Source organism: Dreissena polymorpha, chromosome 4 (assembly GCF_020536995.1).
Source record: "Dreissena polymorpha isolate Duluth1 chromosome 4, UMN_Dpol_1.0, whole genome shotgun sequence".
Classification (NCBI taxonomy): domain Eukaryota; kingdom Metazoa; phylum Mollusca; class Bivalvia; order Myida; family Dreissenidae; genus Dreissena; species Dreissena polymorpha.
In genome coordinates this window covers 4,954,582-4,979,346 of record NC_068358.1, presented here as the reverse complement: position 1 = coordinate 4,979,346, position 24,765 = coordinate 4,954,582, and the positions used below count along the sequence as shown (strand labels likewise).

At 38.5% G+C, this 24,765-nt stretch overlaps 1 protein-coding gene across 1 annotated transcript in view; it reads left to right on the top strand.

The window, feature by feature from the left end:
• LOC127878030 (chromosome-associated kinesin KIF4-like) overlaps nucleotides 1-24,765 on the top strand; it is a 43,258-nt gene that overhangs the window by 14,359 nt on the left and 4,134 nt on the right. Inside the window, exons 11-20 of the mRNA XM_052424421.1 lie at nucleotides 3,958-4,095; nucleotides 4,552-4,659; nucleotides 5,984-6,088; nucleotides 7,031-7,120; nucleotides 8,965-9,061; nucleotides 9,972-10,114; nucleotides 10,517-10,576; nucleotides 11,427-11,630; nucleotides 12,886-12,990; nucleotides 16,551-16,701. Of these exons, the coding sequence (XP_052280381.1) occupies nucleotides 3,958-4,095; nucleotides 4,552-4,659; nucleotides 5,984-6,088; nucleotides 7,031-7,120; nucleotides 8,965-9,061; nucleotides 9,972-10,114; nucleotides 10,517-10,576; nucleotides 11,427-11,630; nucleotides 12,886-12,990; nucleotides 16,551-16,701 (1,201 nt within the window). The remainder of the gene's footprint in view (nucleotides 1-3,957; nucleotides 4,096-4,551; nucleotides 4,660-5,983; nucleotides 6,089-7,030; nucleotides 7,121-8,964; nucleotides 9,062-9,971; nucleotides 10,115-10,516; nucleotides 10,577-11,426; nucleotides 11,631-12,885; nucleotides 12,991-16,550; nucleotides 16,702-24,765) is intronic.

Here is a 24,765-nt window from a genome sequence, read left to right as displayed (position 1 = left end):
GTATTATCCAGGATTTTAAAGGCGCCTGTTATTGGTTCAAGAAGAGGCTATATTCTGTAGATAGGTCATTAACTTATAAGTGTTAAACACTGTCCTATTCTACCAATTTTCAAGTGTGTTTGGAGTGGGAAAGTTCGGCTTGCCGTGGTTTCTTTGCCCACCCATCCTTGACAAATGGTTCCGGTCACCGGTCGGTATTTACCGGTCCGGTCACCGGTCCTTCTGCTGAGACGTCTTTTCTTACGTCCGTTTCAGCTTTATTTTTAAGATAATTGTATTAATCTCGGGATTATTTAATGACACAGATTTCCATCTTTTTGTCATTATTTACCACTATTCAGTGGTGTCTAGACTAGAAGATTATCTTGGCAAGAATATAGTTTATTCTACCACAACCTTCCTTACATCTTATACAGATGTGAGCAGATAAGGTTATGGACGATCACATAGAACAACGTATCTTGATTTTCTCAATTATGTGGTATCCTAACGAATATCACCTGCACATATACATCTTGAAAAGAAAAAAATTCTTTTTAGCTGTTTTTCATTTACAACACATTTTCACGATTCCTTTGTGATGGTTTCAACTATCACACATCGGTCGTGGTTTACTTACAGACACGGAGGTGATCATATTATCACTCCTTGTAACTGGAAATCAGGAACTTATTCGTTCTTTGCAAGAACAACAAATTTTCTCTATCGTCTTTCTCATACCAGTTCGTCTCAACGCCCTGTTGGACCTTTTGTCCTGCAGTTCTTTCTTTCGAATTATTTTTCCGTTGGGTTCAATAATGTAATCACGCATGCGCGCCAGTGAAGTTGCAGACGAGTTGCATGGTGTACATAGTATATCAAAGAATGTTGTTTATCATCAAACGCTAGTTATTAGCGTTATGCGATCGTATATCGCAGTGTATACCGGTATGCTGAACAACGTCAACAATGCAGTTCACAGAAATCGATCCAGTAGGGTGTGCGATTGTTATACATTCGTCCATTGACATAAACTGGAATATCTTGCCTTCTTGGTGAGTTTTTGCAATAACTGAGTTTTTGCCATAATTTCATGAAATATACGTAATGAACCATGGGATTATGGTTCTACGACCTTTTAAGTCTCCTGTACAATTATTTTCAGGAAACTTCTTCACAGGTCAAATATCATATCTCACTGAGACATATTTTTACTGATCCAAACATGTGCCACTTCATGTCTGGCCATTAATAACTTTTAGTTATCTCTACAGAAGAACGTTTTTCTGTTAGAGTTTCAATCCTTGTTACTTGTGCAAGGATAATTCCATCAGAACTGTATAAAGGTTCTATGGAAATTCATTTTTTTTTTTTTTTTTTTTTTTTTTTTTTTTTTTTTTTACTGGGTAATTGAGAGCATAGTTATTACCTTAATCACTCTGCTAGATACATAGAGGTTTTTCTCATCTTTTTCTTGATGATAAGAAATTTGTTCTTTTCTTCATCAAAGGATAGAGATTATGCTTTCGTATACCTTGTTTTGTGTAAGTCATCGCAACTCTGTGCTGTCTTACCTATTTTGGAACTGATCCAAACTATGGAACGTCAACACTATGTTTTTCGTTCCTTTACCTTCTTAAGCGGTTTTGACTTGTGTAACATGTTGGGATGCTTAATGAGCTCCCTATGAACCTTTTTCATCAGGCTTATTAACAGTTCCAATATAATTTTAAGACGGTTTTCCTTCTTATTATGGCTTTTACCATACGGAGAAGTGAAATTCATGCTTTTTCTGTTGAATACGACCAATTCCAGTTGGATCTATTGTCGTTTTCACTTTGTTGTGTCAGCCAGGATTCCTTGCTTAATATCAAGTCCTCTATATGGCTTCTACCTTCAAGTTTCCAAGTTTTCTTAAACTGGTAGTCATGAAGATGAGGATAAACTTCTTTGGGCAATCAGGGCTTTGAAGTTCTATCTCAGCAGTGTTAGTCAGAAGTCCATTCGAGGTTCTCAAAGACACTCTTCATTTCCCCCCCAAAAAAAAAGGGGGGGAGATGTGTCTGCGGCTTCTATTTCTCGGGGTTAGACCTCGACTAAGGAAAGTTAATCTTATCCTATCTAAGGATTCATTCCTTTTTAGGATCTGACCGCATGAATTAAGAGCTCTGTCTGTTTTGTGGGCATATATTAATCACACCCCACTTTTTGACGTGCTCTAAGCTGTTTACTGGAAAAATCCGACCACCTTGTCATCTTTTTATCTTCGTTTTCTGAAGTGCCAACAATACAATTTGTATACGTTTGGGCTTGTTGTGGTTTCACTAACGGTAGTGTCTTCTTTACGACATAGACATATTACTCTGTCCGAGAAGTCATAATTAATACCGTTTTAACGAAGATTACTTGATATCATTAGCTGATAACCCTGTTTATGGGTTCTACTGTGTTGGGAAAATATATACGAACCTTCCCACCGCAGCTGCAAAATCAGCATACGATAACAGGTCAGTATTTATGACATTAAAACAAATTTTTTAAATAAAATTCATTTTAATTATTAAATACTTAAATGTTATCGGTAAGTCCCACCTCCCACCCCGCTATTCGATTAATATTTTTGTATATATATTGAAAGAATATTGAGGGTTGGTTACCGATTTTTGGCTAGGTTGCATTGCACTATGTTTAACCTGGCCTGTATTACGGTATTGAGGTGGCGGATTCCCAGTTAAAATTCCGGATGAGTTATTTCCCCTTGGAAAGTATAAGCATACGATAACAGGTAAGTATTTAATAATTAAAATGAATTTTATTTAAAAAATTTGTATTTAATGTTCAAAGTAACAATGTGGTTGATTTAGAGAACAATTAGTGTCTGTTCAATAAAGATTCATTTGAGGCCTGCTTAGGGAAAATGGGCTTAATGCATGTGTGTTTAGTGTCCTATGAGATAAGACTTTTTATGCTAATTGGGGATGAGACTGTGCTTTAATGACATTTTTGTTTATCTCTTTCAGTGCTGGAACCGAATTTTGAAGGCCTTTGCAAACAGTTTGGATCCAGATGAGACGCCACAAAACATGGCGTCTCATCAGGATCCAAACTGTTTGCTATTCTGGTAGTATTCTTTGAAAAAAATCGAAGAAAATGCTAATTTTAGAAATTCAGCAGACAACATTTTAGCAGACGACAAATTTCCCAGCATGCAAAGGGTTATACAAGGTCTCTTCTTAATTAAAATCTGGTGTAGGCTAATCAGGGACGACGCTTTACGCACATGCATTTAGCCCAGTTTTATCAGAACAAGGCTCTTTTAGAAAGTCTTAGACTTTAAAAATGATATGCCTTTAAGACTGATTGAAGTCTTGATAAAGAGGAAATATTACCTCAAATCAGCAGTAGCAAAAGTTGAACCATGTATCTGAGATATATATATTGTTATGTTGAAAATTAAAGAAAAAAGATACTATAAAAATCATGCATTAAAATCAACACAAAATGTCATTACATAGCACTTGCTGGCCCTCTATTAAAAAACATCTGTTCTTCTGTTTGATTTTTTCTTAATGATGGAGTGATAATATTAAGCTGTTTTTGGAATATGTCATGTCAGGGTTTTTTATCTGATTTTGGGGAAAGGGCCTGGCCTTTTTTGAGGGGGAATTTTTTTACACGAAACGCCGGATTTAGGGGGAAATAAGGAAAGTTGTAAATAATCAATTTAACATATTTTACTGTTTTTATTTTTTTTTTAAGGCAACAGAAAATTTAATTATGCAATATTTTTATTTTTTCTACACTGGATCAGGTTCAATTATATAATAAATAAAGGTTAAAAAAAATATTTTTTTTTTGGTTAAGTCTAGGTGACAATTCTTAAACCATGATGTTGCCAATGACGCCAATGTAGCCTGAAACTTACTCTAACATAGCTAAGTGCAAGTTTGTATTCACATTTATTCATATGTCTTACAGGAATCCCTAGGTGGGAATGCTATAACCACGATGATGGCAACAGTTTCCCCCTTGGATAAGGCCCAACAGGAAAGCGTGAATACACTGACCCTTTCCCAGTATGCTCGAGCAGTGAAGAACAAGGTCAAACTGAACTTGGTATGTTATGATTGTCAATGAATAACCATATATGGAGTTATATTCCAGAAAAAAATCATGTGAAATCATTTCTTAAGGGTTCAACTTTTTATCGTTATAAAGCATTTATTGCAGTTTTACATGACGTTCAGCTCGATAATAATAAATTATAAACTATTTTGTGTGATATTTAACCGTTTTTACCTGGAATTGTTTCCTTAATGAGTTTTATATGAAATATAGTTTGACTTAAATTATTTTTGTGATTTTGAACTTGCTTATATAAATATAGATCAATATGAATATAAAAACAAGATTTAATTATAAGTTTCTTTAATAAAGTAGGAATAAAAAATCACCTAAACACTCAAAAAACACTTATATATTGAGTTATTACTGAGGAAAAAACAACATTGGTAAGCATGTTTAATGACTGATGCAAATAATGCCTTACTTTGTTGTTTTTGTGTTGCGCAGGATGAGACCAATCAGATCATCTCTGAGCTGAGGGAGGAAATTGGTCGTCTGAGGGACAAGATAGCGGCTGCATCAGAGCCCAACAAGGAAGATGTGCTCAAAATGGAGGTGGGGGCAGATATCAATTGACCTCTGTCATGCAAAAATTGGTCTTATTAAATATGTGGCCAACATATCTCCAGACCAGTCTTTCAGAGCCACCCATTCCATTATAAATTCGCACAGTTTCACAGTCTTATTTGCAGGCAAGGTAACGGACGGAGCTTGGGCTATGCTGGCTGCGTAATGCATAAGGTCTATTTTCACATACGGCAACTCATTTGACTTGTGACAACAGTAATTCCAACAATATTTACACTTTAGATCTATGATTATGCTTACCTAGGAGTTATTTTATTATATTTCTAGTTCTGTTTTTGAAGCCCTTTAATGCTCCTAGTAAACCTTGCAATGTGAAATATCAGATATTCAAATAAAATATCACTGTTATTGCTTTACACTATTCTGCATTAACTTTTCTGTGGTAGTGTATAAAAATGAAAGTAAGAATCTTACTAGATCTTTATATAAATGAAAATCTGAATTAAAAAAAATGAAAAGATGGAAAGCACTGATTGAAATGCTTTATTTGTAGTATACCTATAAATTAGCGCCTACTTGGACAAGTTAATATTGAAAAGCAAAAAAAATAAATACTAAATTGTGTTCCATGTTTATGTGTAGTGATAGGACAGGGCCCTCAATTTGTCAAATCCATGGCCAAAATTCGGCAGCATTCCCCCCTGAAAAGTATACTTTTTCCCCCTTTTTGGGGGAAAAATTCCCCCTTACAAAAAAAAAAAAAAAAAAAAAATTATAGATAGATGTCTCATGATTATTATATCTCAATTCTATTTTAATTTAATCTTGTCAAACATACTAAATTATGAAATAAGCAATGAATATAGTGCAAACATGTACAAATGTAATAATTAGATAGTAAGTAAAAAATCCACCAAAAAGGGAAACGCCGCGAAAATTCCCCCTGCTATGGGTAGCGACCCGCTTCCCCTAAAATGGATTGAGGGCCCTGTAGGATCTTGTGCATATATAGATCCCAACAGATTCTAAAGCATACTTGCTGTTGGCTCTTGGAAAACGAGGTTTATCGATGTGTGAAAGTGTTGTCCCAAATTAGCATTTGCTGTCTGTACAGGCTTATCAGGGGCTTATCAGGGACTACACTTTTAGATGTAAGTGTATTTTTTGTTCAAAGAAGGTCTCTTCTAAGCAAAAATCCTGTTTAGGCAGAAAGTGTCGTCCCAGATTAGCCTGTGAGGACTGCACAGGCTTATCTGGGAAGACACTTAACGCACATACATTTTGCTCTGTTTCCTCAGAGCATGGCTTAATGATTTTACATTGTACTCCTATTTGTGTGTGTATGTGACAGGATCTGGTGAGGGATCTTCAGATTGCCAAGAAGCAGACGTGGGATGAGAAGCAGAGGGCGTCTGCTAGATACGAGGAGGAGAGGAAGGTCAACCTCGCTAACAAGGTTACACTACATTCAATGTTGTTTAGAAAAATTTCCAAAGCTAGTTATATTTTCAAAGTAGCCAGCGACAAAGCAATAAAACTGGTGTATTTGCACAATTTCAATTGATATTTTGGGGAAAGTTGCCGGCATCTAGATACAATGTAACCGGTGAAATTGCCGGCTGCTTCTGGAGAACACTGACTACACCTTATAGTGCATGTTAACATCAACAACATGATTACATTAAAAGTTTTAGTATAGAAAGGCTTACATTGGAATAGAGAAAATTACTCTACGCTTTATAGTGCATGTAGACATCAACCATATGCTTACATTCAAAGCTTTAGCATTGACAAGCTTCACACATTACATTGAATTAGAGAAAATAATGATATATATAATCCCATCCCCTATATGTAAGTTTGTTGATTGTCTATAACATAACGGATTAATGGTCCATATGTGTAAAACGGTCACTTATCTGTGCATTTTATACTGGACTGGATGATGAACTGTGTATAACATTGATTCTGAAATATTTTGCAGTTTGCTCACACATTTATAAGCTATGATGGGAAACTTATTCAGCTGTTCAGAAAGCTCAAACTTTTGGTTGTTTTACAGATATGTCTTGTAAATGATTTTGTTAATCAACAACATTGTTTATCAGACATTTTTCTAGGCATGGTTAAACATTTCACATGGTATCTATAATGGATCCTCGATCTGAAAAATTGCATGTACGTAACATGTCGTCTCAGATTAGTTTGTGCAGTCCACACAGGCTACTCTGGAACGAAACTTTTAGCCTAAACTTGAATTTTGCTAAAAAGAGACTTCCTTTAAACAAAAATGACCATAAAAGCAGAAAGTGTTGTCCCTTATTAGCCTGTGCACCTGCATTAAGCCCAGTTTTCCTAGAACGAGGCTTAATCTATCATATTTTGCTCTTCTCCACAGGGTATTCTAGACTGGGTGATGGACAACATGAAGAAAGGCAACCGGGAGGTGGAGGACAAGATACAGACCCTGCAGGCGGAGAAAGAGCGGGTGAGAGGGCACAAGAATGGTGGGAGATGTGGGTCAGTTGGTGGGAGATGTGGGTCAGTTGGTGGGAGTTGTGGGTCAGTTGGTGGGAGATGTGGGTCAGTTGGTGGGAGATGTGGGTCAGTTGGTGGGAGATGTGGGTCAGTTGGTGGGAGTTGTGGGTCAGTTGGTGGGAGATGTGGGTCAGTTGGTGTGAGTTGTGGGTCAGTTGGTGGGAGATGTGGGTCAGTTGGTGGGTGACGTGGGTCAGTTGGTGGGTGATGTGGGTCAGTTGGTGGGAGATGTGGGTCAGTTGGTGGGAGATGTGGGTCAGTTGGTGGGTGATGTGGGTCAGTTGGTGGGTGATGTGGGTCAGTTGGTGGGAGTTGTGGGTCAGTTGGTGGGAGTTGTGGGTCAGTTGGTGGGAGACGTGGTCAGTTGGTGGGTGATGTGGGTCAGTTGGTGGGAGATATGGGTCAGTTGGTGGGAGACGTGGGTCAGTTGGTGGGAGATGTGGGTCAGTTGGTGGGAGATGTGGGTCAGTTGGTGGGTGATATGGGTCATTTAGTGGGGGATGTGGGTCAGTTGGTTGGAGATGTGGGTCAGTTGGTGTGAGATGTGAGTCAGTTGGTGGTTGATGTGGGTCAGTTAATGGGAGAAATGGGTCAGTTGGTGTGAGATGTGGGTCAGTTGGTGAGAGATGTGGGTCAGTTGGTGGGTGATGTGGGTCAGTTGGTGGGTGATGTGGGTCAGTTGGTGGGAGATGTGGGTCAGTTGATGATAGATGTGGGTCAGTTGGTGGGAGATGTGGGTCAGTTGGTGGGAGATGTGGTTCAGTTGGTGGGAGATGTTGGTCAGTTGGATGGAGATATGGGTCAGTTGGTGGGAGATGTGGGTCAGTTGGTGGGAGATGTGGGTCAGTTGGTGGGAGATGTGGGTCAGTAGGTGAGAGATGTGGGTCAGTTGGTGGGAGATGTGGGTCATTTGGTTGGAGATGTGGGTAAGTAGTTTGTAGTATTGTGGGATATAAGGATGAGTGGAATTCAGAATGTTGTAATATATGGATAAGTGGATGTGAGTATGCCGGGCTTAGAGGATGAGAAGGCAATAGAATGCTGAAATATGTGGGTGAGGGGGCGTGAGAATAGTGGTAAATGTGGGTGACTGGATTTGTGAATGCTGGGATGTAAGGGTTAGTTGCCATGAGACCTCTGGCTGTGAGTGCACACAATAATGCTGGTCTATAATGGTGAGTGGGCACAAAAATGCAGATATTTTGGGTGAGTTTATGTGGGAATGGTGAGCAATGCGATGAGTGGATATTAGAATGATGGAAAATGTTGGTCAGCAGACACAAGCATGTTGGGATATTGAGGTGAATGTGGGCTTGAGAATACAGTGATTTACTGGTGAGTTGGGGCAAGAATATTAGGTTATGTGACGAGTGGACACAAGAATGCTGGGCTATGATATTGATTATATTCCGTATTTTGAGATATGTTGGTGGGTAGGCATGTGTCTGCTCTGTTATAAGGGTGAGTGGATGCAAGAATGTCGGAGTGTCTCCAATTGATTTTAGAAATCCACCCACGGTGCATTATTAACATATCCTTTTCGCTTAATTCTGGTAGAAATAGAAGACACTTAAGATTGAAAGTTGCTTCAAACAAGGTACTAGTATAAACAGTTTTGACATACCTGTGTGAGTCTCAAGGGTCAGCATTCAGTACTGTTATTAAGATTGAGCATTGATTGCAATTTTCTCTTTATGTCAAATTAACAGGTGTTTTCAGTTTTGAAAGAACACGTAAGGACAAAAAGTCAACCAAAACATTTTATTGAAATTCTTATTGCCATGTATCCTACAGGCCACTGTGGCCTACAAAGACAAGAGGTCTAGTGTGGACAGTCTGAAGGCAGAGCTGCAGCAGAAGATTGCAGAGTACTCCAAGTTTGCTGAGAAAGGTATGGGCTGGCTTTGTAGCAATAGCTATGAAGAAGTTAACCCTTTACCCTTTAGAAACGTATTTTGAAGCATTTGTAGTCACTTAGAAAGTTAATTATAGACTTTCTGACTAAATTCAAGTTTTAAACGCTTCATTGCCAACCCTTAGATACTGATGAGCAGCAAACAGCATAAAACCTGAACAGACTGCGAGTTGCTCACGGACTGTTTTGGTTTGATGCTTGTTGCAAAAGCCATTTTCACTTTGCTTCTAATGGGGAAAGAGTTAATACCAGTGTCAGTCTCTCTGTTTACTAATTTGCTTCTGATGGGGAAAGGGTTAATACCAGTATCTGTCTCTCTGTTAATTAATCAATATGATAATATGAAAACCATGGTAAAATGAATAAGAAAAACAGCTTTCCAGTGCGTTTGAAATTCCTGAAAATGTAAATGAGTTATTATTTTGATGCAATAATGTGGCACCTTTTTCAGCCCATAATTTAAAATATAAATGTTTGTTGTATTGGAGTAGACGAACAATAGACAATATTGCCTGTAAACAAAGAACACGTTGTTTTCTTGCAATTTTTAAACCAGCAGAAATAAGAGGATTATTTTTTTGTGCACACAAAAGAGTGCTATACATGGGTTAGTTTCTGACGTCCACTTTGTTGCCCATTATTGCCTTCAGCAGGGCTTCCCCTGGCTCAAACATTTCTTTAGCCAAATTGGCCTTGTTTTGGCAAAATTCTTCTATTTTGGGCTATTTTTAAGTTTAAATGAAGAAAAAGTTGTAGCCAATAGAATTGTCTTTAGCCAAATAGTTCAATTTGTAGCCATTGGCTAATTTGGCGAACGGCAGAGTAAGTCCTGAGCCTTCACCCATGATTTCCATGTCAAGTACAATACCATGCCATATACTGACAGGTAAGGCCTCTGAGTCGGAGAACAAGTCTCGTGTGACAGCCATACACAAGCTGAAGGAGGCCCTCAAACAGGAGACAGAGAAGCTCAAACATCTGAAACACGCCCTGGTGGAGGTCCAGGAGAAACAAAACATGGAAAAACAGGTACTGTAGAGGATTCGAATTGAGCTCACAAAAGTAACGTCATTATATGCGTCGTGTTCTGAGAAATCTGGGCATAATGCATGTGCGTAAAGTGTGGTCTCAGGTAAGCCTGTGCAGTCTGCACAGGCTAATCAGGGACGACACTTCCCGCCTTAATTGGTTTTTTGCTAAGAAGAGACTTAATTGAAACGAAAAATTTCACAAAGGCGGAAAGTGTCGTCCCTGATTAACCTGTGTGTACTGCACAGGCTAATCTGGGATGACACTTTACACACATGCATTATGCCCAGTTTTCTCAGAACGCGACACATATACTTGTGTTTTATTTTCAAAATTTTGAGGTGGCACCCCAGTAAAACAAAAGATAAAACACTAATAGCCTTTTATGCTTGATTGTTACAGGGGGCAAAGTCTCAGATGACCAACATGAAAGGCTCCGCTGAACTCCGACAGAAAGTTGAGGTTTGATATAATTGATTATGTAGATTTATATTAAAATGGCCCTTAATGCATGTGCGTATAGTGTCAAACCAGATTAGCCTGTTCAGTCTGCACAGGCTAATCAGGGACAACACCTTCCACCTAGATGGGATTTTGCTAAGAAGAGATTTAAAAAAAAATCAATAAGGCGGAAAGTGTTGTCTCTGATACGCCTTTGTTGGCTGCATAGGCCAATCTGGGACGTCAATCTGGCCATAGGCCGATCTGGGAAGTCAATCTGGCCATAGGCCAATCTGGTAGTCAATGTATGCACGTGATGAATTGAGCACTGCTTTCTGAGAGCAAGGCTCAAGTTTAATCAAAGACTACTACCAATTTGTATAAATTAATAGCAGTATACAAATTACACAAATTAAATATCTGTGCATAAGTATTCACACTTTCCCGAGCAGAAGCAAATTGAAAATGGCTATATGCAACAAGCTTGCAGGCCGTTCAGGTTTTATACTGTTTGATGCTCATTAGAATCTTTAGGTTTTAAATGAAGCCTTCTTTTATTTAATTTGATTGTCTGAGGGACTTCAAAAGGGTCTAAATTGTTATCTAATTGGTTAAGAATTGTGTATGTAGTGTATTAACCCTTTGCATGCTGGGAAATTTGTCGTCTGCTAAAATGTCATCTGCTGAATTTATAAAATTAGCATTTTCTTTGATTTTTTTTCAAAGAATACTATCAGAATAGCAAACAGTTTGGATCCTGATGAGACACCACGTTCTGTGGCGTCTCATCTGGATCCAAACTGTTTGCATAGGCCTTCTAAATTCGGTTCCAGCACTGAAAGTATTAAAAGTTTTCTAATGTTGTTACAAGCTGGAGGAGCGTCATCGTCTGGAGGAGGCCAACAAGTCTCTGGTGACGGAGGAGCTGGAGAGGGTGAAGCTTGACGTGGAGGCCGAGCGAGCGCAGATCCAAGCCCGGGCCGCCAATGGAAAGGGGTACACCGCCAAGGAGGGGGAGGACCTCGAGGTCAAGGTCGCCGAGATGGTGGCGGAGAAGTCTGTTGTCACACTGCAGGTGAGTGTAATATTGGCTTTGTGGTGGTTAGAATTGTGCTATATGTTGGTGTTTGGCAGAACTGGTACACTTTTTGAACTGAGTTCACACTAGTTCACCACTTTTTTCAAAGGTAATATTGGTTTGCTGTATGTCTGTCAGTTGTCACAAAGATCCCTAGAAAAAACTTAAAAGCAAACTCTTAAAATTCATAGAAGTCTTCAAGTCTGAGGCTGAATGTATTTAGGTATTTTAATATTAACATGGTTTAAACAAAAAATTATTGCTTAAATGATTATTATGTCCTTATTTAACAGTTGGTCAATGAAATTATAATAAAAACATTTAAATAAAAATTTCCCCAAAGTATAACGGAAGTTAAGGTTTCCAGAAGAACCTTTTTAACTACCACCTGTTTGCATTATATCACTTTTGTTACTGTTGTCTTTAGTGCTACAATGTATATCTAATTTTCACAAAACTTTCTGATAATGTTGGTAGGATTTGTATCTATATCAGGGTTTACAATTCACCCCTGGAATTGTTGAGTTACAAGCCATTCTCTTCATCCAATATTTCTCCCATTCCTCACCAATACAGAAAAATGTATATTTATAACATCACGTCCTAGTTGAAAAAAGCTACAACAGCCAAATCTCTTCAGGACTTTTTAAATAAAGGCCCATGATTTTTCTGAAATTGAATTGTCATTTTTTTCTGTTTTCATGTTAGAAGTCCAACAGATTTCATATAGTTTTCACCAAACTTGATGGTTTTAATATCTTAATGCTTATTAGGATTATCAACAAATATCCCCAATTAAATGCAGAGTTATGACCCCACTTTACTAGAATTTGGCAATTTTAACAATGTCTCTAGATTGCTCTATACATTGACAAAACTACTAATTGCCCTGTTAAATGTAGAGATACGACCCTTGATTTATTCAGTTGCCTTTTTAACATGTCCTTTCTCTATATTGTTTTAAACCAAGAGCAGGCATTACTGTTTAACAGACAGTTCTATCCTTCTCTCTGGAAAAACAGGACTGAATGCATGTGCCTAAAGTGTTAGCCCAGAAAAGCGTTAGCCCAGATTAGCCAGTATAGTCTGCACAGGCTAATCAGGGAAGACATGTTTTGCCTAGACTGGATTTTTGTTCAGAAGAGATTTCCTTGAAACAAAAAATTCTACTTAAGGCAAAAAGTTTATGCACATGCATTTAGCCCTTATTTCCCAGAATTCAGCTCATTTTCCTGTCCCCTGTTTTCTGTAGATCCAGTGCCTGCAGCAGGAGAAGGCTCGTCTGGCCAGAGAGCTGGAGGAGATCCACAGACTGCACAAGGAGGAGCTGGAGCTGCAGCAGTTACAGCACTATCAGGTAGGGGGATCAATAGAACTATCAGGTAGGGGGGATCAATAGAACTATCAGGTAGGGGGGGTCAATAGAACTATCAGGTAGGGGGGGGGGTCAATAGAACTATCAGGTAGGGGGATCAATAGAACTATCAGGTAGGGGGATCAATAGAACTATCAGGTAGGGGGATCAATAGAACTATCAGGTAGGGGGATCAATAGAACTATCAGGTAGGGGGGTCAATAGAACTATCAGGTAGGGGGATCAACAGAACTATAGGTATGGGGATCAATAGAACTATCAGGTAGGGGGATCAATAGAACTATCAGGTAGGGGGATCAATAGAACTATCAGTTGGGGGATCAATAGAACTATCAGGTAGGGGGATCAATAGAACTATCAGGTAGGGGGATCAATAGAACTATCAGGTAGGGGGGTCAATAGAACTATTAGGTAGGGGGATCAACAGAACTATCAGGTAGGGGGATCAATAGAACTATCAGGTATGGGGATCAACAGAACTATCAGGTAGGGGGATCAATAGAACTATCAGGTAGGGTGATCAACAGAACTATCAGGTAGAGGGATCAACAGAACTATCAGGTAGGGGGATCAATAGAACTATCAGGTAGGGGGATCAACAGAACTATAGGTATGGGGATCAATAGAACTATCAGGTAGGGGGATCAATAGAACTATCAGGTAGGGGGATCAATAGAACTATCAGTTGGGGGATCAATAGAACTATCAGGTAGGGGGATCAATAGAACTATCAGGTAGGGGGGTCAATAGAACTATTAGGTAGGGGGATCAACAGAACTATCAGGTAGGGGGATCAATAGAACTATCAGGTAGGGGGATCAACAGAACTATCAGGTAGGGGGATCAATAGAACTATCAGGTAGGGTGATCAACAGAACTATCAGGTAGAGGGATCAACAGAACTATCAGGTAGGGGGATCAATAGAACTATCAGGTAGGGGGATCAATAGAACTGTTAGGTAGGGGGATCAATAGAACTATCAGGTAGGGGGATCAATAGAACTATCAGGTAGGGGGATCAATAGAACTATCAGGTAGGGGGATCAATAGAGTTATCAGGTAGGGGATCAATAGAACTATCAGGTAGGGGGATCAATGGAATTATCAGGTAGGGGGATCAATAGAACTATCAGGTAGGGGGATCAACAGAACTATCAGGTAGGGGGATCAATAGAACTATCAGGTAGGGGGATCAATAGAGTTATCAGGTAGGGGATCAATAGAACTATCAGGTAGGGGGATCAATGGAATTATCAGGTAGGGGGATCAATAGAACTATCAGGAAGGGGGATCAACAGAACTATCAGGTAGGGGGATCAATAGAACTATCAGGTAGGGGGATCAATAGAATGATCAAGTATGGGTATCTTATTAATGGATCTGTGTTCAGGAGAATAAAAGCAATACCACTGATACTGTCAGTCACATAAGCCTCATTCTTGGAAAACTGGGCTTTATGCATGTGCATTAAATGATGTCCCAGATTAGCCTGTGTAGTCCGACAAGCAAATCAGGGACAAAACTTTCCGCTTGTATGGGTTTTTTTATGCCCCCAGAACATAGGTTCTTGGGGGATATTAAAATCGCTATGTTAGTTAGTCCGTCCGTCTGTCTGTCTGTCAGTCCGGATTAGTTTCCGCTCAATAAGTCAAGCAATTATCATTAGATCTTTACCAAACTCCATGAAAATGTGTAAGGCAATAACATCAAGGTCAAGTTTGATAATCGGCTAAATTAACCCAGACATTCCTAAGTTAGGGCCCTTATATCATCGTAAAATTGTTTTTTGTCTTGTTTCTGCTCAATCATTTGAGCAATTGTCATTAGATTTTCACCTAACTTCATGAAAATGTAAAAGGCAATAACATCTAGGTCAAGTTCGATAATGGGCCAATTTGACTCAGACACTTTTGAGTGATGGCCCTTGAATCATCTTAAAATTGTGTTTTTACTCGTTTCCATTCAATAACTCGAGCAAATATCATAGGATCTTTTTCACACTTAATGAAAATGTGTAAGGCAATAGCATCTAGGTCAAGTTCAATAATCGGCCAAATTGACCCAGACACTCCTGAGTTACATCCCTTGAATCATTGAAAAATTGCTTTTTTCTTGTTTCCGCTCAATAACTCCAGCAATTGTCATTGAATCTTCACCATACTTAAAGAAAATGTGACAGGCAATATCATTAAGTCAAACTCGATAATCGGCCATATTGACCCAGACACTGAGTAACAGTCCTTGAATCATCGAAAAATTGCGTTTTTTCTCGTTTCCGCTCAATATCTGGAGCAAATTCATAGGATCTTTGCCACACTTCATGAAAATGTGTCAGGTCATAATATGTAGGTCAAGTTTGATAATCGGCAAAATTGACCCAGACACTCCTGAGTTACTGCCTTTGAATCATTGAAAAATTAAGTTTTTTCTCGTTTCTGCTCAATAACTTGAGCAAATGTCATAGGATCTTTGCCAAACTTCATGGAAATGTGTCAGGTCATAACATCTAAGACAAGTTCGATAATCACCTAAATTGAACCTCTTGGTCCTGAGTTACGGCCCTTGAATTATTGAAATATTATGTTTTTTCTCATTTCCGCTTAATAACTAATAAGCAATTGTCATCGGATCTACACCAAACTTCATAAAAATGTGTAAGGCAATAACATCTTGGTTAAGTTTGATAATCAGCCAAATTTACCCAGGCACTTCTTAGTTACGGCCCTTGAATCATCAAAAAATTGCGTTTCTGCTCGAAAAATGCTCATAACTTCTATGTCGCTTCAGATGTAACCTTCATATTTGGTATGCATGTTAATATGGACAAGACCTTTCCATACACACACAAATTTTGACCTCTTTAACCTTGACCTTGAACTTAGGTTTCAAAATCTGCGTTTAGGTTTTGAAAAAAAGCATTTTTTGGGGTCATATGTCTTCAGATGGAGACAGCTCTTGTTGTTTTAAGGATTTTTTTTTTCCAGTCGTCTGCAGACTGCAAAGGCTCCTCAGGGATGACACTTTACCCGCATGCATTTAACCCTGTTTTCCCAGATGGTGGCGCAAAGGATCGCATTGAAAAGCATAAAATCAATATCACAGTGACACGGCATACCTTCATTATCTTAGCACTATCTTTCAACTTGTTTCATACTTTTGAATTGCAAATTGTGTTTGCACAAATTTTAAGTGATTAATTATATGTTTCAATATTAAAATTCATGGGCCTTAGGGAGGCTTTTTTTGGGTCTTTGGAAGATTCCTCTGTTATGGAGATTTGGCAAATTCACTCCTTTACCTATCTAGTTAAAAATCCATAAACGTAACTAATTTAATGTGGTATGCAACAACAATTTTACAGGTTCTATTGATAATAAACACAACCTTTTGTGTACTTTTATGTCGAACATATGGAAAGATCCTATTTACATGTATCTTCATGTGTATAGCACAACCCGATATAACACAACACTAATACAACTCTATATAACACAATCCTTTAAATTATTTCCAAATGTGCACATGGCAGACTCGTGTTTCAGACGTTCCGTAACTACCGTGAGATGTTTGAGGAACAGAAGGCGGCCATAGAGCAGCGCTATCGCCATCTGCTGGAGGACTCCATACAGGACGCCATCTTCCTGTCTGCACGCAATAACGAACTCACCATGGAGAACACAGAACTCAAACATCGTATGTGGCATGTTTTAATCCGTTTCTGCTTGGAAACAAAGTGAAAATGGCTATTTGCAACAAGCATAAAACCAGAACAGCCTGCTAGTAACTGGCAGTCTGTTTCGCAGTCTGTTTAGGTTTTATGCTGTTCAATTATACCTTTATTGCTTTCCTAGTATATTAACCCTTTCCCACTCAGAAGCAAAGTGAAAATGGCTATGTGCAAACAGCATATAAAACCAGAACAGCCTGCGAGTAACTTGCTGTTTGTTTAGGTTTTATGCTGTTTGCTGCTCATCATTATATAAGGGTTAGAAATGAAGCCTTTAAAAGTTGAACATAATAAGAAAGTTCTTAAATTTAATTTGAGTTTGGAAAGGACTAGAAACCCATCAAATCAAGTGCTGGAGTGGTAAAGGGATAATCTTGAACAGGGTTTGATTTTATGTAGTTTGGGGCAAATTACTCACACACATCGACCAGGCCCCACATATGTGATAAATTTTAGCTCAGTCTTGGGATTAGGGTGCTTATATTTAAATGATTGAAATCAAAGTTAACATGTAACAAGCAAATCCATTGGTCAATGTGGTTGAAATCAAAGTTAACATGTAACAAGCAAATCCATTGGTCAATGTGGTTGAAATCAAAGATAACATGTAACAAGCAAATCCATTGGTCAATGTGGTTGAAATCAAAGTTAACATATAACAAGCAAATTTATTGGTCAATGTGGTTGAAATCAAAGTTAACATATAACAAGCAAATCCATTGGTCAATGTGGTTGAAATCAAAGTTAACATATAACAAGCAAATTTATTGGTCAATGTGGTTGAAATCAAAGTTAACATGTAACTAGCAAATCCATTGGTCAATGTTGTTTAATCAAAGTTAACATGTAACAAGCAAATCCATTGGTCAATGTGGTTGAAATCAAAGTAAACATGTAACAAGCAAATCTATTGGTCAATGTGGTTGAAATCAAAGTAAACTTGTAACTAGCAAATCCATTGGTCAATGTTGTTTAATCAAAGTTAACATGTAACAAGCAAATCCACTGGTCAATGTGGTTGAAATTGAGTGTTTTCAATACCATAAAAAAGAACATGTGTAAGTCTTCATCCAACGGTTAGCATGAAACTATGCATGTGGTAACAGGAATGTTAAGCAGGGATGACATAGATTTCCTTCAAGTCTTGAAATGCAAATAAAAGAGAGAAAGTAAGAAGAAACTTTGTTTGCTCGCTAGACTGCTGGACTACAAAGAAAATTATCCTGTAGTCCAGGACATGTACTGTTTAACCTCAAACAAATTGCAACAGAAATAAAATCAATTGCATCATGTAGCCCATGAATAAATACATATTACAAACAAAATTGCCATGAAAATTCGAAGCCGTTTAAGAAATATTAATATAAGTAAATCGTCTTTACTGTGTTTGATTGTTAGGCCATTATTTACCACCATGCTTGCGTTTACTATGACGAAAGTTGTCACTGGAAATTACAACCAGAATCAATCAGGGATCCATCTGTCAACGATTGTGATAAAAATGTAAGTAACTTTGTATTCTATTAACATACAAAAGGTGCAACGATGTAAAGATAAAACATTTACCTTTATCCCTCGTAATTTTACCCGCTTTGTATTAAGATTTACGCAATATTTATAGTTACTACGTCACGATTGGTATTGTTGACGTCATAATACACGAGGCTTGTTTTTTTTATCATTGAAACAAGATATGTGTTTATTTGTGTCAGTTTTGTTGTATTATGGTGATAATTTACCAGCATGCATTGGATGAGGTACCAATATTATGTATATGTTGAAAAGTAAAAATAAAACATACAGGGCATTATTTAAAAAAAAATAAGACTATGGAATCCTATTTGGGTAAAAAATTGTTTTTTAGCTCATCTATTTTTTGAAAAAAAATTATGAGCTATTGTCATCACCTTGGCGTCGGCGTCGGCGTTGGCGTTGGCGTTGGCGTCGGCGTCCGGTTAAGTTTTGCGTTTAGGTCCACTTTTCTCAGAAAGTATCAATGCTATTGCATTCAAACTTGGTACACTTACTTACTATCATGAGGGGACTAGGCAGGCAAAGTTAGATAACTCTGGCGTGCATTTTGACAGAATTATGTGCCCTTTTTATACTTAAAAAATTGCAAATTTTGGTTAAGTTTTGCGTTTAGTTCCACTTTTCTCAGTAAGTATCAATGCTATTGCATTCAAACTTGGTACACTTACTTACTATCATGAGGGGACTGGGCAGGCAAAGTTAGATAACTCTGGCATGCATTTTGACAGAATTATGTGCCCTTTTTATACTTAGAAAATTGACAATTTTGGTTAAGTTTTGTGTTTAGGTCCATTTTATTCCTTAAGCATCAAAGCTATTGCTTTCATACTTGCAACACTTACTAACTATCATAAGGGGACTGTGCAGGCAAAGTAATGTAACTCTGACTGGCATTTTGACAGAATTATGTGCCCTTTTTATACTTAGAAAATTGAAAATTTGATTAAGTTTTGTGTTTAGGTCCACTTTATTCCTACAGTATCAAAGCTATTGCTTTCATACTTGCAAGATTTATGAACTATCATAAGGGGACGGTGCAGGCAAAGTTATGTAACTCTGACTGGCATTTGGACGGAATTATGGGCCCTTTATACTTAGAAAATTGAAAATTTGGTTAAGATTTATGTTTTGGTCACTTTACCCCTAAAGTATCATAGATATTGCTTTCATACTTGGAACACTCACAAACTATCATAAGGGTACAGTAAAAGGACAAGTTGCATAACTCTGGTTGTCATTGTTACGGAATTATGGCCCTTTTTTGACTTAGTAACTTTTAATATATGGTTAAATTTTGTGTTTCGATCCACTCGAAGTATCAAGGCTATTGCTTTCAAACTTCAAATACTTACATGCTATCATGAGGTTACTGTACCTGGCAACTTGAATTTTACTTTGACCTTTGAATGACCTTGACTCTCAAGGTCAAATTATTAAATTTTGCTAAAATTGCCATAACTTCTTTATTTATGATTAGATTTGATTGATACTTTGATGAAACTACTCTTACCTGACATACCACAATAGACTTCACCCAAACCATCCCCCGTGCCCTCCCCCCCCTCCCCCCCTCCCCCCCCCCCCCCCCTAATTTTTTTTTTTTTTTTTTTTTTTTTTATAAGATCATCTCACAAATGACCACCACACCCTCACACTATACCCCCACCCCACCCCCCCACCCCCCCCCCCCAAATTTTTTTTTTTATTTTATTTTTTTTTTATTTTTTTTTAAGATCATCTCACAAATTATCACCACACCCTCACACTATACCCCCCCCCCCCCCCGATTTTTTTTTTTTTTTTTTTTTTTTCGCTTTTTTGGAAGATAATGTAATAAATGTCCACAACCCCACACTATACACCCCTCTTCACTCCACTCCTCCCTCCTTTGTGATTGAAAATGAGAGTCCCTTCACCTTTAAAAAGAAAATAGATGAGCGGTCTGCACCCGCAAGGCGGTGCTCTTGTTTAAATTAATCATCATTTATACGTGCCAATCATCCACACATTACATTTCAATGACATTTTAGTGCAGTTTATTATAAATGCAATACATTAAAACATTTTGACGAAGTGTATGCAAAGAAAGCTTGGGTATTTTCATTATTAGCTTCATCATGAAAGATCCAAAATCTCATCCGTTCTTCTTTCTTGTTATCTGTGGGATATTTTGCTCAGTTACCGATTTTTACGTCTATTTCAGGGTCCAAAAATGAGTTGCATATTCTGCGACGCCTTTCTAGAAGACGGACAGCCCACAGTTGTTCTACGCCAGAAAGGATGTGATGCTATCAACGCTTTAGCACATACACTGGGTCTCACCTTCACTGTTATACCATGATTAACCGTGCAAACAATGTGTGGGCGAGACTTTTGCAGACAAAAAGAACTTAGGCATTCCAAAAACCCTGATCAGAATTTGTCAGAAGAGTAAAGACGTTTGCGATCGGGCAGTGGATTTGACTTTGAAACACATTGTTTATTTTTATTTTGCGGACAAGGCAGGAAAACTAGTGGAAACAAACGGGGATTGGATGTATTTCCAGTTTGAACGTTTGATTTCAAAAATAGAATATGACAACGGTCATTAAACAGAGATGATGAATGGGGAAATCAGGTCCTGGCACGATTGGAGTATGCACAAGATGTACCAGCTACAGATGCACTATATCATCAAACGTGCAGTGTTAACTTTCAAACTGGACGACAGAAACCCATCAGCAAACAAACTGAATCTGAAATTCCCATTAAGTCTCCAAAAGGGCCCCCAGAGAATCAAAGACAGAGTGAAGCATTTCTGACTGTAACACAAAGATTAGAAGAAAACAACGATGAGCAAACAAGTATTATTGACCTTGTGAAACAGATGGATGATTTATATCCAGACCGTGCATACAGTGAGGTGTATATGAAAAAGAAATTAATAGAACAATTTAATGATCAGATAGTTATCACCGAGATAAATGGAATTCCTAATATTGTTACTTTAAAAAAAACAGTCTGCACTATATTAAATGAATTTTAAAAGCAACACAAAGACTTGGATCCATCACAAAAGAAAATATCAATTATTCAAACAGCGGCGAAACTAATCCAAAGTGATATTAAAGATATACGTGTGTCGAAGGCATTTTACCCTCCACCACAAGACATTTCTGATCTTGAAAAAAACATTGAGTACTTACCAGACTCACTGAGGACATTTCTGCTGACCCTCTTACCAAAGAAGACAACTCCCGTCAAGGTTGCTTCTATAGGACAAGCTATTGTGCAATCTGTCAGACTGCGAATGACACTTCCTCCATTGCAACTTGGTCTTGCCGTGCAATTGCACAATCAGTATTCTTCGCGTTTTTTAATTGATATTCTGAACAAATTGGGTTTCTGTACCTCATATAAAGAAGTCATGAAATTTGAGTCAAGTGCCGCTGTTCAAAATGGAACTCAGATTTCAGGAGTGATGCCATCAAATTTCATTCAGTTTGCTGCTGACAATGTTGATCACAATGTTAGAACGTTGGATGGACATGACACATTTCATGGTATGTGGATCATATCCGCCGTTACCCCTGGTGTCAAAGAAGAAATGCCTATACCATGAATTAATGTTTCTAATGAAGACCTTGTTTCTTCGAGCACGATCAATATTAAGTTTTACAAGGCTCCATTAGAACTCCCAAGTCTACTTCTGAAAAGTTTAAAAATCAGAAATGAAGAGGACCCAACAGACTGCCAGGATATCTTGTTAGAAGTTGTTCGGCCACTCAAGTCCATAACCCCTGGATGGTCAGGATTCATGCAAGCCGTAGAAGAAGGGTATTTCCCCGGCAGATCTTCTATCAAGTTCCTACCTATGATCGACCTAAACCCAAGTGATTTGTCCTGTATTTACTCAACATTATATTTAGTGTCTACAGAGGCTACAAAATACCAAACTAAGCTGGTTGTCACATTCGATCAACCTCTTTATTGGAAAGCAACATTCATTTTACAAAGCGAGAACAATGACAGACCATTAAAAGATGTTGTTTTCATACTAGGAGGGGTTCACCTCCAAATGAGTTTTCTCGGAAATGTAGGCCATCTTATGCAAGCAACCGGATTACAAGATGCATTAGGAACTGTTTACGCATTAAACACGGTAGATCATATGAGCGGAAAGGCGGTGTCTAGGGCTGTGGGTGGGCATCTGTTGGCTTATTCGGCACTCGTTATGATGCTTACCTTGGACATATATGGGATACCATTACCGATAGAGAACAATCGGACATCTGTAGAAAAAGTTTCCGAGTCAGTTGATGTAGCACAAGAAGATCTAGCTGGATATCGCTCAGAGGCCATAGACACTCAAAGCGACCTCAAGGAACTCAAGACAATATCAGTTCTGTACGACAAGTCAATCAACAAAGAAATAGCACCTGCTAGTGTGAAAGAAAACAAAGTTTTTCAAAATGTCAAAATGAAATTAGACTCGAAAATACTGGAACTAAAATCATACCCGACATCAGCTTTGTGGATCCAATACCTTAAGATGATTGAAATACTCAGGCAATTCATTTAAGCAGAGAGAACGGGTAATTCGGACTTGCACCTTCAGTCAGTTGAACGTATGCTTCCTTATCTGGCCACATCAGCGCATACTTTGTATGTTAAGTCAGCATACGTCTACCTTCAACAAATGAATGAGCTACAAGAAACGCACCCAGTAATTTATGAAAAAATCATAAATGGTGTATGTGATATGACGGAGTGATCGCTACTGGGCTGGGTTGGCTACTGATTTGACAATCGAGCAGACTCTGATGAGGACTCTAAAATCTACTGGTGGTATGACAAGAGGAAAAGGAATGACGGAAGTTCAGAGAGCTAAGTGGTCACTTTCAATGCCCGTATGTGCAGCAGTAAACGCGTTGATGCAAGCGTTAAGTGTTACGGAATACTAGTATATTACAAGTGAGCAACTTAAAGAGTGTTTCAAAAATAGACAAGAAAGCGACACGAAAGATCGGCATACAATTTTGACATTCTTGGATGAACGAAAGCCATTTGCAGCAGTGAATTCCTTTAGAAACATTGAAACTGGGGTTACGTCAACAGATGATGTGAATGTCCATCAAGTACAAGAAATTGGTAGCGCCATAATTAATGAACTCAAAGGTCAGAATGTGATGGATGTTTCATTCAAGAAAGGTCGACAAGTGGTGACATTAAAAACGCATTCTGTGTTGCAAGCTTGAAACCAAATTGTACCTGTAAGACCACAACTTCTATTCCAACGTCTGTTAGAAGCGGCAACGAGTCAAGCAGATGATATGGGTAATGTCTTCAATCATAAATTGTGCCCAGTTCCTGCATCATTATTTGACAACACTGGATGCATTAGAGAAGCCCAAAAGGCCACACTTGCAGAAGCTATATGTTGCTTGGGTGACTGTGTTGCTAATCCTGAATCGGATGAGAATATGGTATACATACTTGATGGAGGATCCCTTCTTCATTAATTTTTATACGCCCGTCTATGACGGGACGTATTATGGTATACCCCGCGTCTGTCCGTCCGTCCGTCTTGGTGCCAGTCTTCAAACCATTGAATGTAAGGTAGTACATGCTGCAGCTGATGCCGCTGTTACTATTGTAAAAACAGCTGTTGAATGGGCTTCCTGAAAGAAAGCGACACTGATTGGTGAAGACACAGACTTATTGGTGCTCCTGTGCTACCATGCAGTGCTAGAGGACAATTATATAGTCTTCCGGTCAGACAGACACGTTGGTCTAACGCAAAGGTAAGGTTTGGAGTGTAAGAAAACCAAAACTGTTCTGGGTAAGCGCAGCTGTAATTTACTTCCACCTGTGCATGCCTTAACAGGATGTGATACAACTTCGCAAATTTTTGGAATTGGCAAAGGAGACGCATTGAAAAAAGTGAGATCATGCGAAGTGTTACAGAATGACATAAGCCACTTCCAGGAATGCATACATCAAGAACAGGTGACGTGCGTAGGTGAGAGAATTATAGTAGCACTATATGGCGGGTCAAGCGTTGATAATTTAAACAGCCTACGCCTACGACTTTTCAAGGAAAAGGCCATCAACAACCGCAAAACTGTGGAAATCCATACCTTACCACCTACATCTGCTTCCGCAAAGTTTCACTGTCTTCACGCCCGTCTTAAAATAGGAGATTGGATAGGAGAGTCGAAACAAGATCCATGTTGCTGGGGATGGAAGCTGGATAATGGGCTCTTTGTTCCAGTCAGGACAGACATGCCGCCCGCACCATGAGAACTCATGGCAATCATCAGATGCAAGTGCAAAACGAACTGTGACAGTAAGCGGTGTTCGTGCAGAAAACATGGACTTGAGTGCTCCATAGCGTGTAAAGAATTCAAAGGATCGAGTTGCTCGAATAGTTTGCTAAATGAACTGGACGTATCTGATACCGATGTATAAAGTGGACAATGTACTATATTTGGTTTACTGTCCGTGGGTTTGGCCAA